Below are 15,042 nucleotides of genomic sequence, written 5' to 3'. Positions count from 1 at the left end.
TACCAATTTCTACTTTGGAAAATGTAATTTGCAAATGCTAACACACTATAAGCAAACTCACCTTTATTTTATGCTGCTTGCCAAAATGAAGAAATATTATGGAGCTGAAAGCAATGGGATATGGGTCCATCCCCTGGGCACACTCAAGTGAAGCCCCTAGCAATTTGTGGAACTCCAAAAACATGATTAGAAAAGTTCTAACCTAATGATTACTGTGGAGAGAGAGCTTAAAAGACAAAAAACCCATCCTATACAACTAGAGACATCATTACCTCCTTTCTACCATAATTATGAAATTCATTTATCATTTAAAATAATATCTTATATTCCCATACAAAAAGGCTTTAATAAATTAGAATATAAACAAGTTAAAATTTCCCAGATTATGATATTAAAAAACAAATTTATACGTTCTTCAGTGAAAAAGTAATTTTAATATAGAATAAATAATACATAGAAGTACTTAAACAATGTACTCCTGTTTTCTGTTAACATTTGTTGTCAAAGGAAAAATGCTTTCTTGATACCAATACAGAATAATACAGTGTTCTTAGTTCTTAACCAGTTCTGTATCACCACATATCAGAATAAATTCTTAATTGGTACTTCCATGTGTTTTGGACAGAAAACATGTGGAAGTCACCTTGATACAAGGTAAGAATTATGGCGAATAGTGATCTACAAGGTTCAGCCTAATTTTACAAGGGAAGACCATAAATTGCCACTTACGAACATGCCTGTGATCAGTAACCACTATCTGCTTGTCATAGTCATTTGAAGTCAGAAATATATTTCATTAAAAGTGGAATTATAGTGTCTTTTTTGCATGAATTCAATAGAAGGTATCAGCTGAAGAAGGAGTCTGAGGCTTCTGACTTATTGGAGTCCCATTTCCATTCCATCAATGCCTATTCAGTCAGTGAAGGCAATTTCCTTTGACTTGGTTAAGTTGTTAAAACAATGTGGTTGATGAAAGATCAAGGGAGATCAAATTTGTCTTAAAATGCAAAACAATGTCAACTTTCGGTATTAAAAGGTATTATTATTTAGTCATCATTGTCCTGGTTGATCTTTTATGCTGCATATGATTCCTTCTTAAAGGTTTATGTTGGGTATACTTTAGCCTTTGTAAAGTGATACTCTCTCCCTAAAGATAAAGGCTAGAAAGTAATTACTAAATCAGGAACATTTTCTTAGTCAGGCATTAAGTCACAGCTTCAACTAGGATCCATATGGGAAAGAGGACATGAACTAAGGGTAGGTACATAGTGTCTCAAACAGTTCAGGTAGATCTACTCAGAACAGAAACAAGCAGCATAAACCAATTTTTCAGAATAACTATATCATAATTTTAAGAATGTTTTTAGTGGCATGGCACAAATATTTAAAACACAAATATTTTAAATAGAAAGAACAAATTTACATTATATGAAAATTCAAAAGGCACAATACCTACCACCAATTGGTATGATACAAAGGTTATATTTGCACGCTAGATTCACAATCTTAACTACATCATCATGACATGCTGTTGAAAAAAGAGAAAATCAATTAATCACAGGGACATGAATAAAATCTGTGTAACCCTGCAAAATAAGAGTCTATAAAGTTTTTCAGTGTCAAAACTTTTTCTTCGTTTATTCACTCATTAACACATTAAATAGCTATATTAAAACACACTTTATTATCTTCTTAACTTTACATTTTGAAATAATTTCATACTTTAAAAAAGTTGCAAAAATGGTACAAAGAATTTCTTTCACCCAGCCACCAGAAATATTAACATCTGACATAACTACAGTTCAATTATCAAAACAACTGACACTAATACAATACTCTTGTTACAATACTATTAACTAATCTATAGACCTGACTCAAATTTTGCCAATTGTTCCACTAATGTCCTCTTTTCTGGACCAGGATCACACACTGCATATAGTTGTCACGTCTCCTTAGTCTTCTTTAACCTAAGAGTTCCTTAGCCTGTCTTTGACTTTCATGACCTTGACATTTTTGAAGAGCACTAGTCAATTATTTCATAAATGTCCCTCAATTTGGGTTTGTATGTTTCCTCATAATTACATTCAGCTTATACATTTAAGCAGGACTTCCACAGAAGTGTCATTGTGCCTTTCTCAGTGCGTTACATCTGGAGGCTCATAATGTAGACAAGTCTCATTTCTGGTAATGTTAACTTGCATCATTTGGTTATATAGTATCTGCTCGGTTTCTCCACTATAAGAATGCTATCATTAATAGTATCTTGTGGGGAGATACTTAGACTATGTAAACATCATCTTTATCATCACACTTTCACCTACTAACTTGCATCCATTGATGATTTTTAAACAAATTTTAAAAATTTGTTTAAAATTTTAAAAATTTTAAAAATCTGTTTTTTAAACAAATTTTAAAATATTACACATAATATACTGTATATGAATTCCTTTCTTTTGTACACAAATGAAGGGTACTCTCTCTCAGTGTAAAAGTTACATAAGTAACAAAAATCTGACTGCTGGGCCAGCCCAAGTGGCCTAGTGGTTAAGTTCAGCACACTCCACTTCAGTGGCCTGGGTATGGTTCCCAGGCGCGGACCTACACCACTCCTCAGTGCCCATGCTTTGGTGGAGGCTCACATACAAAACAGAGGAAGACTGGCCACAGACGTTACTCAGGGCAAATCTTCCTCAGCAGGAAAAAAAAAAAAAAATCTGACTGTGGAAGACTTTAAATACCAAGCAAGAGGTGCTAAGACTCACTTTGACTAGCAATGGGGCATCAAGAAGAGGAACAACATGGCAAAGAGAGTATTTTAGAAAGATCAATCTTCTGATAAAACATGGAATGGCATGGAGGAGAAAGAGACGAGGCAAGGAAACCATGCGAAAATCGAGGATAAAAACAAGACCCTGAAAGGGAAATAAAGATGCAAAGGAAAATATACAGGAACACCCATTTATGAAAGTAAAAATACTGTTCTATAAAAGTTGTAATTATCATTTCCCAGGGTTGCTTAAAACTAGGAATATATGTCCTTTGTATCATTCCAATTTTTAATGAAAATCTATTTTCAAGCTTTTAGGTTAAGCTTATATAAAGCTCACTGTTTGTGGTAAAAATTATTACTAAATGGAATACTAGTTCATCAGTAATTAATAAAATACCTGAAGATGTCTGTTAAAAACCTTTAACAAGGCAAAATTATTTCTAGGATTGTCACGTAATCAGAAGCTTTCCTTGACCATGTTATCTAACACAGCAATCCCTCATCCCACCATCACCCTATTTCACTCTCTCTCTTCTTACTATGCCTTAATTTTCTTTATAGTACTTATTACCACCCAAGACATTATATATTTATTTGTTTATTGTTCTGTCTCTCTCCCCAACAAAATTGCATAACACCTGAGAACACAGATTTTTGTTTTGCTCACTGCTTATCCTCAACAGCTAGAACAGTACCTAGCACATATTTTCACAGGCCTAAAGTTCTGGTATTTAGACCGCTGAAAATAATGCATAAATACTAAATTTAATAAGTAATTTTTAACATATGTTATTGCTAAAGGAGACTTTATTTTTACAAGCATACTTACCACAGACAACATATATTGCATGAGTTACTAACTACTTGTCTAAACTAAATAAAAAGTAGAGATATCCACACTGTGTAAATGTCACAATGGTGACAAATCCTGCTTTAAAGATGACTCCAAATCAGGGAAGTTACATATATTAAAAATTCTTGCTCTTAGATAAGCCCTAGACATCCTATTAAAGCAACAGGTAGAATTCAGATTCAGATTATGGCCAGACTTAAAGACAGCCACAATGATATATTTCCTAAGTATGTGTATATATATGTATTATGCAAGATGAGACATCCCCTCCACTCTATGGAAATACCACATTGTCTCAAATCGCCATATTGTCTCAAAACTTGCCCTCATGCAAAGAAAAACTTGAACTTTATTACCAACAGGAAATTTACATTAAAGTTAAAAAAAGGCCTTAATGAACTGCTAATCTGTTGGGAAACAAATTATTTCCAAGAAGTCTTTATATAGAAGATTCAACAGAATAAAATTATAAAGTTGATTCAGGTACCAATACACTATTCATATAGATTCTTGATGTACAGAATAAGATAGCAAGGGGAATATTTTGTAAAAATTAACCTCTCAAGAGTGTATGGGAGGCTTTGAGGGACAAGAAACTTGAGGCATGAGAACCCTTAAGGCTATTGCAAAATTCCAGCTACACTGATAAGGGCCTGAATTTGGAAATTGGGATGGGAAAAAAAGTGGAAAGGCAAAGTTGTGAGGGAACTAACTAAATGGGGAAGATTTCATAGAGCGAAGAAACTTTTGTGCAACAACTGACTAACTCCATAAGTTCCCTAAGTCTGGATTTTTTTTAAAAATTGGATTTCTTAAAGCAAGACATACATTCCTACTATGGTAATCTCTTAGTATGTTAATATTCAGATACACAAAGAAAATATCTACACTTAAAAGTTCTACTCAAGGTATATTTAAGGATAGTCTACTACATTTCCTATGAGAAATGAAAACTGATAAATTTTGCTCTCATTTTTTTCCAGTAAAAAATGGAATGAACCTTCCCCAAATCTTGGTAGAAAAGTAGCCTAAAACTCCTAAAAAACAGGCAGGCAAAACAAAAGTATTTCTTCTATTTGAGGATTTCTTCTTCTTTTTTTCAGAAATAGCTAAATTTCTATACTAAACTAACAGAGGCAAAAGACTTATTTCATAACTACTCCAAATGCACAGAAGAATATATATCACAAGTATCAGGAAAGTAATTTCATCTCAGCTACATATGCTCTTGGATTTTCCTCCTACGTATGTCACCTGCCTCCTACCCCATATTAAAGTATGATTTTTCCCTCAGATACTCACTGCAAAGTAGAACGATCATATCTAAGAAGTGAGAGTCCATGAATGAGCCAATTTTTTGAAAAATAAAATACTCTATATACTCCTTTTATAGACTCAAAAGAGAAAAAAGGATCAGAAGATCAATGGAACTTTTTAAAAAGGTAATATGGACAGTGGGGAATATACCTGTTCTGCTTTAATTTTCTGCTAAAAGAGATGAGTATAAAAACATATCTAAATACAGTGCCTAATCATCAGCAAGATCAAAATAACAACAGAAAGCCCATCCATTCTCTATCTCAAGCAAAATCTCTGAATACAATTAATTTCTCAAAATTGAATTATTTATATCAAAGAAAATATGTATATTAAACAACTTGTTTCACCTTCTGAACATCATGTGTTTTAGCCCACAGCTGATATGAACAAAGTATTATAATTAGTTTGCAGTAATCAATTATGTTAATTAAAAGATTCTATACATTTGAATATATCATTGATTGATACTAATTTCATTAAGCTTTCAAATTCACCAAAAATATACTTTTCTACTGACCTCCCAATATGATATTTACATTTATATTTAAAATGAAGACTTCATCATCAACAACAAAATCAATCATTCAAACCAACAGCTCAGGAAGATCAGATCAAGAAAGAATTATATGACTCTAAAAATACAGCCACCTCTATTTTTTATAACTCATATGTTAAAATGTAAATATTTCCAATACTAAATTTACTTAAGATTTAACAATTCTAAATTAATGATACAAAGAAAAAAAGAACTTACTTGGCCATAAAACTATATCAGGAATACGCTGAAACGTTCCTTCCCTGAGCAAAAACATCTCATGAAGACAATGACCTGTTTTGTGGTTTAAAAAAGAAAATGCAAAAACATCTTAAATTATAGGAAATTTGGAAATTAAAAATAAATAATGCTTATATAAAGTTGCTTACCATGAGCTCTAAATACTCGATCATCTGCTTCTTGTGAATATGAAATATTAGTTTCTTTAAGGTCATGAAGGAAATCTTCATTTACAATAGAAGGAGGTGTATCACTGGGATTTAAGGATGTCTGGAAAATAAAATTGGTTTCTTTGACTTATTTCTAGAAAATAAATTTTGAATACCTCTGTTAGGGAGACTGACTATAAAACGTAAATTTTTTTTACATCCAAACTAAGACAGAAGCATAGGAAAACACCAAATAATACACATGGAAACCAACTTTGTGACAGCAACAAATTACAAATGGTCTGGTTAATCACATTCTGTAACAAAAGTTATAGAAGGCTTATATTTCCTCTTTTGCTTCTAAGATCTACCTTGTCATTATTCTAAAGACTGCAATCAAGAACAAGGAAGATAGCAAAGTCTCAGATCTTCAATTTTAGATTAAGGAGATTGAGGGAAAGCTACTTGACTTTTGCATTATCTACATTTTCACCCGTAGATAAAATTTATCATTTCCTATACTTAAGCTACCATTTTAAAATGATCACCAAAAAGTCTCACTTACAATAAATAATAAACCCATTTTATAGGACTGGTTTAAAGCTCACAACATAATTACAAACTTGATACTTAATTTCAACTAACAAGTAACCTGGAAAATAAATCTTCAACTTTAAAACTATGTGACACCGGACATGTCACCCAACTTCTGTGAGCCTTGGCTTCTTCATCTGTTAAATGAGATTATCACCACTAAATTTTTACAGCTACTATAAGGAAGGAAAGTTAAATGCAGTAACTTTTGTAAAATGCACCCAATATCATGCCTAGCATATAGGAAGAGGTCTATAAATAGTTGGCCAAATCAAATCTGCTATGAAAAAAAAAAGCCACGATATAGTATTTGGTACAAAGAAAATATAAGAATATGTAAAGAAAAATATATGATATTTATATAGTCTCTTAGTATCTTATTAAGTTCTGTATTTAATATTCAATTATATAATAAGTATTTATTGAGTACATGCTATAAGCTAGGCATCGTTCTAGGCCCTGGAGATACAGCAGTGAGTTAAACAGGAAAAAAAATCTTGACCTCAAGGAATTTACCAACGAAACATACAGATTACTATTTTGTTAAGTTATTGAAAATTGAAAAGGGCTCAAAAACAGAAAAAAGAAGTACATGTAACACTGGTGAAATTTCTTAACACGGTATGTAGATTGCACCAATGTCAAAAAAAGTACTTACAATTAATAGTCAAAAGAGAGAATTAAGGAAACGAAAAAGATGTTTTAAGAAAAGTTAAAAGAATTTGGCTTGGGAGGGGCAGGAATTAATTGTTTAGCCTAATTTAATTACTAGAATAAAATATAATTGTGGATTTACAAATAAACCAAATAAGTACTCACTGAATACTTACAGTCCTTAACATGTTGGATACAATGGAGAATATAGTGTTAGCCATAACGCCTGTACTTAGGGAACTTATATACAGTTAGAGGGACATGCAGAATACCATGCTATAGCAAATAATAATAATAAATAATAAAAATCATAATAATATTAAAAAATGCTATTTCATTAGTTTGATATGTATACAGTTTAAAGTTTTCTAATTCCACTTTCAGAAAAGTGAAACAACACCCTCACAAGGCCAATATAATTAGTAAACTTCTTAACAAAAAACCATGACAAATGCATTAAGGAAACTATAACAAATTACAAAGATAAGTCTAATTAATTTGGGATTAAACACACACACAGTTAACCATATTAGTAATCATTCTTATTTGCTTACTTTAGAGGTAGTTTTATGCTCCACACTTACTCCAAGGGTATTTTGGATCCAGTCTCTAAAAGTTGGTAAAATCATGCCGCTAAGAGGGTACCTAAGGTACAAAGAAGGTAAAACATTAGAGTAAGGTATCTTCATTTAAATTTAAATCTTAGATTCGGCTTCTAATAATGGTCAAGTAGTTCCTATCAAACCAATCTTCCCACATATAACTAGAAACTCTGGACAAAAAACAAAACAAACAAAACCCAACTATCTGAAGGCAATATAGGCAGACCAAAAGCAGGCAAAAATAAGGGTAAGGGAGTGTGCTACACTTGGAAAAAGGAAACAGCACTACATGAGCGTCCAGGTTTGTTTTTTTAAACAGGTTGTAGCCTGAGGGAAAGCCCCAACTGGTAACACAAAAGAAACAAAAATGCAGAAAACCTACTGTCTTCCTGGCTTGAAGAACCAGAGGACAGTGTTTGCAGTGAATACCACATCTGGTGTAAGATTCATCTATGTTGATACATGTAGTTGCAGTTCATTCATTCCACAGCATAATTCCACCATCTGAGTACAGCACACTTTCTTTATCCATTATATTGCTGACAGACAATGGAGTTGTTTACAGTTTTTGGTGCATGCAGGGACATTCTTGTTTTCTGAAGAACGTATCACATGTTTCTGATGGGTATATAACTAGTTATAATTTTTAGGCCATAGTCTAGGCATATGTTTAGCTTTAGTAGATGATGTTAGTTTTCAAACATGTTTACTGCTAGCAATTGTTCCACATTCTCCCCACACTTGGTGATGGTGTTCTTTTTAATGTGAGACATTCTACTGGTAATCTCTTTCACTGATTACCTATGTGATCGCGCTTCTATTCCTATATCTATTGAGTTATTACTGTTTTCTCATTGATGTATAAAAATTCTTCATATATTCTGAAGTCAAGGATGTATATGGTAAATATTTTACTCTGTAATTTGTCTTTTCACTCTCAAAGTCTTTTGATGAAAAAAAATTCTACATGTTAATGGTGCCTAATTGATTCATTTTTTCCTTTATAGGTAATGCTTTTTGTTCTCTGCTTTTTTTGCCTACCTCAAATTCAGAAAGATATTCTGTGTATTCTTCTAGCAGTTTTATAGTTTTCACTTATACATTTAGGTCTATAATCTATCTGGAATTGATCTCTGTATTTGGTATGAAGCAAGGTCAAAATTAATTTTTTTCCAAGATAGTAGTTTAAGTCCTCCTATAGCTATTTTTATTTCTTCTGTTTTGTGAGTATGTGTGTTTAAGTGGAGAAAAGAAGAGATACTCTAGTAGTCACTATTTATTCCAGATCAAAGAACAATTAAACCAATACTGAAAACAAATCAGAATAGACTACAAATTGGTCTTAACATCTGTGTTGTGCAAGCTATTTAAAACGTACAACGTGTAATACTTTTATTCAAGATTATTTCCCACTCATTTCATCAGAGCTTGAGTAACTGCAAAAGCTTTTAGCAACCAGCCTCCAAAGATTACTTTGATTTCACAAAGACGGCCAAAAAAAAAACCAGTGGGTAATATAAAGTCTGCAACAAAATTAAATATATATTTATAATAATGCAGAATTCGATATTAAAAAAGCAGATGCTGATCTCGAGTCAAGATGGCGGCATAAGCAGACTCGGAACTCACCTCCTCCTGTGGACACAGTCAATTTACAACTACTCGTGGAAAAAGTACCCCTGAGACAGAACTGAAAACTGGATAAGAGGAACTCCTGCAACAACAGACAATCCTAACTGAGGTGGAAGAGGCAGAGACTCCCTTCTGGAGAGGAAAAACGCCGCCTTCACAAGCCGCCAGCTTCACGGCCGCCGGGAGCAGCTCACAGGTATGCAGCCTCCCTGGAGGCGCGGGGCCCTGAGCCGGGGAGCGCCCCCGCTGGGGGCATTTTGTGGACCCAGCACAATCAAGACCAGCGGCATAATATCTGACTTTGCCTGCTACTAAAACATTGGGGAGCACCCCCAGAAAAGCCGGTTCACAAAGAAACTAAAACCGGCTCATAAAGGGCCAGCACGCAAACTCACCCGTTTCAGAAGGCATCCTAAAATCACCAGAAAGAAAGGTGCACAGTGCTGTGGTGAAACGAGACTCACCTGATAGGCCCTGAGTGCATCTCAGTGGGAGGTGAGACCTCCCCAAGGACTGGGACATTGGCGGCGGCCATTGTTGTGACCTGGTGTGGGCGTGCTGACACAGACGCCATTGGAGTTCTCCCTGAGGCCTGCTAGCCCAGGGTCTGCCCCACCCGCTAGAGCACCGATTTAATCCAGCTCAGCCAGGGCAGGCAGCTCACCCTAGAGACTGGCCCCACCCAACAACAAGCCCTCAGGCAACTTGTGGGCCTGCATCGATTGGTGACTGGATTCTCTGCAGCCTGGCAACTGAGCCCACTTCAGTGGGGCAGAGCATGCACAAGGAGCGGGAGGATAGTGTGGGGCAGTGGTGGAGTGTGTGGGGCTCCGGCCGTGGAGAGACTGGGTCTGCTTTGGGAGGTCGGGGCGTGCACAGGGGGCAGGACTGTGTTGACTGTGTGTGTGTGGACCTGTGGGCGGCAGGGCTTGTCAGCTGCAGAAGACTTGTGCTTCTCAAAGACCCACGTAGGGGGTTCGCCCCACCTTCCAAAGCCTGAAACAATTGGGTGCTCCTGTGCCTGAGGCCAGCCCCACCCAGCTGCAATCCTCAGAGAGCTGACAAGAGACCTAAAGGCTGGAGGCTTACAGCAATTGTAAGGCCGTGAGCCTAACAACCTGCCATGCTGGGGGCCTACTCACTTAAAAGAAATACTGCAACACAAATGTGGTATTAGAACTTGCAGCCAACTGTGCTGGGGCTCCCCATACCTGATAAAGAGACTGAAGGGCCCACAACAACTACAAGCAGCTGAGCATTACAACAGCTGACCAGGAGCATAACTCGGCATCCCTGGGTGCCTACAGGGAGAGCAAACAGGCCAAAACAGAAGGACACACGTACCCTACATAGGGGTCACCCCTGGAACATTGAGAACTGAGGGAAGCACACTGGAAGCCTCCTAAGGCATCATTTACATAAGGTCACCTATCCAAGAGCAGGAGACGTAGCTGACCTACCTAATACATAGACAGAAGCACAGGGAAAGAGGCAAAATGAGGAGGCAAAAGAATACATTCCAAGTAAGGGAACAGGACAAAACCCCAGAAAAGGAACTAAGTGAAACAGAAATGAGCAACCTACCCGACAGAGAGTTCAAACTAAGAGTGTTAAGGATGCTCACTCATCTGGGGAGAAGAATAGATGAACTCAGTGAGAATGTCAACAAAGAAATGGAAGATATAAAAAAGAACCAATCAGAAATGAAGAATACAATACTGGAAATGAAAAATTCATTAGAGGGACTCAAAAGCAGAGTAGAGGATACAGAAGAACGGATCTGTGAGCTGGAAGAAAGACTAGAAGAAATTACCCAAGCTGAACAGGTAAAAGAGAAAAGAATTAAAAAGAGTGAGGACAGTCTAAGGGACCTCTGGGACAACATCAAGCGCACTAACATCCGTGTTATAGGTGTCCCGGAAGGAGTAGAGCGAGACAAAGGGGCAGAGAATCTATTTCAAGAAATAATAGATGAAAACTTCCCTAACCTGAGGAAGGAAACAGACATCCAGGTACAGGAAGCACAGAGAGCCCCAAACAAGATAAACCCAAAGAGGCCCACACCAAGACACATCATAATCAAAATGTCCAGAATTAAAGATAAAGAGAGAATCCTAAAAGCCGCAAGAGAATGTCAAGTTACATACAAAGGAAACCCCATAAGGCTATCAGCTGACTTCTCAGCAGAAACCTTACAGGCTAGAAGAGAATGGCATGATATATTTAAAGTGCTAAAAGGAAAAAACTTACAGCCAAAAATACTCTACCCAGCAAGGTTATCATTCAAAATGGAAGGAGAGATCAAAATTTTCCCAGACAAGCAAAAATTAAAGGAGTTTGTCACCAAGAAACCAGTGCTACAGGAAATGTTAAAGGGACTGATTTAAGGGGAAAAGAGAAGACCACAAATAGGAAAAATTATCTATTTCCATGATAAGAACGTAATGGATACAAATGCACAAAAAAGAGGTTAGATATATCAAAAACATAAAAGGAGGGAGGAGGGGAGTTAAAGAGTACAGCTTTCAGACAGAGGTCAAACTAAAGAGACCATCAATTCTGTATAGAAGAAGAAGGAACAGAGAAGGACTACTAAAACACTGAGGAAAAAAAAAAAAGTTAAAAAATGGCAGTAAGTACATACTTATCAATAGCTACTTTAAACGTCAATGGACTAAATGCTCCAATTAAAAGGCATAGGGTGGCTGACTGGATAAAAAAACAAGACCCATATATACGCTGCATACAAGAGACACACTTCAGACCTAAAGACACTCACAAACTGAAAGTCAAGGGATGGAAAAAGATACTCCATGCAAATGGAAATGAAAAGAAAGCTGGGGTAGCAGTACTCATATCAGACAAAATAGAATTTACAACAAAAACTGTAAAAAGAGACAAAGAAGGGCATTACATAATGATCAAGGGAACAATCCAACAAGAGGATATAACACTTGTAAATATCTACACTCCCAATGTAGGTGCACCTAAATATATAAAGCAATTAATAACAGACATAAAAACAGAAATAGACAGTAACACAATAATAGTAGGGGACTTTAACACTCCACTTACACCAACGGACAGATCATCCAAACAGAAGATCAATAAGGAAACATTGGCCTTAAACGACACACTAGAACAGATGGACCTAGTAGATATATACAGAGCATTCCATCCAAAAACCAAAGAATACACGTTCTTTTCAAATGCACATGGAACATTCTCCAGGATTGATCACATATTAGGACACAAAACAAGTCTCCATAAATTTAAGAAGATTGAAATAATACCAAGCATCTTTTCTGACCACAACGGTATGAAACTAGAAATCAACTATAGGAAGAAAATCAGAAAAGCCACAAATATGGGGAGATTAAACGAAATGCTACTGAACAACGACTGGGTTAACGAAGAAATCAAAGAGGAAATCAAAAAATACCTGGAGACAAATGAAAATGAAAATATGACATGCCAGAATTTATGGGATACAGCAAAAGCGGTTCTAAGAGGAAAGTTTATAGCGATACAGGTCTATCTCAATAAACAAGAAAAATCTCAAATAAACAATCTAACAATGCACCTAAAGGAACTGGAAAAAGAAGAACAAACAAAGCCCAAAATCAGTAGAAGAAGAGAAATAATAAAAATCAGAGCAGAAATAAATGAAATGGAGACAAAAAAAACAATAGAAAAAATTAATAAAACCAAGAGCTGGTTCTTTGAAAAGATCAACAAAACTGACAAACATTTAGCTAGACACACCAAGAAAAAAAGAGAGAAGGAACAAATAAGTAAAATCAGAAATGAAAGAGGAGAGGTTACAACAGACACCTCAGAAATACAAAAAATTATAAGAGAATACTGTGAAAAGCTATATCCAACCAATTCGACAATCTGGAAGAAATGGATAAATTCTTAGAATCATACAACCTTCCAAAACTGGATCAAGGAGAAGTAGAGAATTTGAATAGACCAATCACCAGTAAGAAGATCGAAACAGTAATCACAAACCTCCCTAAAAATAAAAGTCCAGGACCAGACGGCTTCCCTGGTGAATTCTACCAACATTCAAAGAAGACTTAATACCTATCCTTCTCAAACTCTTCCAAAAAATTGAGGAGGGGGAGGAAGCTCCCTAACTCATTCTACGAAGCTGACATTACCCTGATACCAAAACCAGACAAGGACAACACAAAAAAAGAAAATTATAGGCCAATATTACTGATGAACATCGATGCAAAAATCCTCAACAAAATACTAGCAAATCGCATACAACAATACGTTAAAAAGATTATACACCATGATCAAGTGGGATTTATTCCAGGTATGCAGGGATGGTTTAACATTCGCAAACCAATCAACGTAATACATCACATTAATAAAATGAAGAACAAAAATCACATGATCATCTCAATAGATGCAGAGAAAGCATTTTACAAGATACAGCATCCATTTATGATAAAAACTCTGAATAAAATGGGTATAGAAGGAAAGTACCTCAACATAATAAAGACCATATATGAGAAACCCACAGCTAATATCATCCTCAATGGTGAAAAACTGAAAGCTAACCCTCTAAGAACAGGAACCAGACAAGGATGCCCACTCTCACCACTCCTATTTAACATAGTACTGGAAGTCCTAGCCAGAGCAATCAGGCAAGAGAAAGAAATAAAAGGGATCCTAATTGGAAAGGAAGAAGTGAAACTGTCACTATTTGCAGAGGACATGATTTTATATATAGAAAACCCTAAAGAATCCACCAGAAAACTTTTAGAAGTAATAAACGAATATGGTAAAGTTGCAGGATACAAAATCAACATAACAAAAATCAGTTGCATTTCTGTACACTAACAACGAAGTAGCAGAAAGAGAAATTAAGAATACCATCCCATTTACCATTGCAACAAAAAGAATAAAATACCTAGGAATAAACTTAACCAAAGAGGTGAAAGATCTGTACACCAAAAACTATAAAACATTTCTGAAAGAAATTGAAGAAGACAAAAAGAAATGGAAAGATATTCCGTGCTCTTGGATTGGAAGAATTAACATAGTTAAGATGTCCGTACTTCCTAAAGCCATGTATAGATTCAATGCAACCCCTATCAAAGTTCCATCAACTTTTTTCACAGAAATAAAACAAAGAATCCTAAAATTTATATGGAACAACAAAAGACCCCGAATAGCTAAAGGAATTCTGAGAAAAAAGAACAAAGCTGGAGGTATCACACTCCCTGATTTCAAAATATACTACAAAGCTATAGTCACCAAAACAGCATGGTACTGGCACAAAAACAGACACACAGATCAATGGAATAGAATCGAAAGCCCAGAAATAAACCCACACATCTAAGGACAGCTAATCTTTGACAAAGGAGCCAAGAACATACAATGGGGAAAAGAAAGTCTCTTCAACAAATGGTGTTGGGAAAACTGGATAGCCACATGCAAAAAAATGAAAGTAGACCCTTACCTTACACCATACACAAAAATTAACTCCAAACGGATTAAAGACTTGAATGTAAGACCTAAAACCATGAAACTTCTAGAAGGAAACATAGGAAGTACGCTCTTTGACATCGGTCTTAGCAACATCTTTTCAAACACCATGTCTGACCGGGCAAGAGAAACAATAGAAAAAATAAACAAATGGGACTACATCAAACTAAAAAGCTTCTGCACAGCAA

The 15,042-nt window shown here is 35.6% G+C and overlaps 1 protein-coding gene across 5 annotated transcripts in view; it reads right to left on the bottom strand.

Moving 5' to 3' along the window:
* The window catches only part of AGPS (alkylglycerone phosphate synthase), a 404,117-nt gene that overhangs the window by 90,350 nt on the left and 298,725 nt on the right, over positions 1–15,042 (bottom strand). For 4 of the 5 annotated variants that reach the window (XM_087435433.1, XM_004426664.3, XM_087435431.1 and 1 more), the window contains 4 exons: positions 7,670–7,760; positions 5,868–5,988; positions 5,698–5,772; positions 1,457–1,528 (listed from right to left, as the gene is read on the bottom strand). In XM_087435433.1, the coding sequence (XP_087291559.1) occupies positions 1,457–1,528; positions 5,698–5,772; positions 5,868–5,988; positions 7,670–7,760 (359 nt within the window). Of the gene's footprint in view, positions 1–1,456; positions 1,529–5,697; positions 5,773–5,867; positions 5,989–7,669; positions 7,761–9,813; positions 9,939–15,042 lie in introns of those variants that run through there. The other variant, XM_087435432.1, reaches the window with a different exon arrangement.

This window comes from Ceratotherium simum, chromosome 9 (genome assembly GCF_057802395.1).
Source record: "Ceratotherium simum simum isolate JZ-2026a chromosome 9, ASM5780239v1, whole genome shotgun sequence".
Taxonomy (NCBI): domain Eukaryota; kingdom Metazoa; phylum Chordata; class Mammalia; order Perissodactyla; family Rhinocerotidae; genus Ceratotherium; species Ceratotherium simum.
This window is presented reverse-complemented; position numbering and strand designations above follow the sequence as displayed.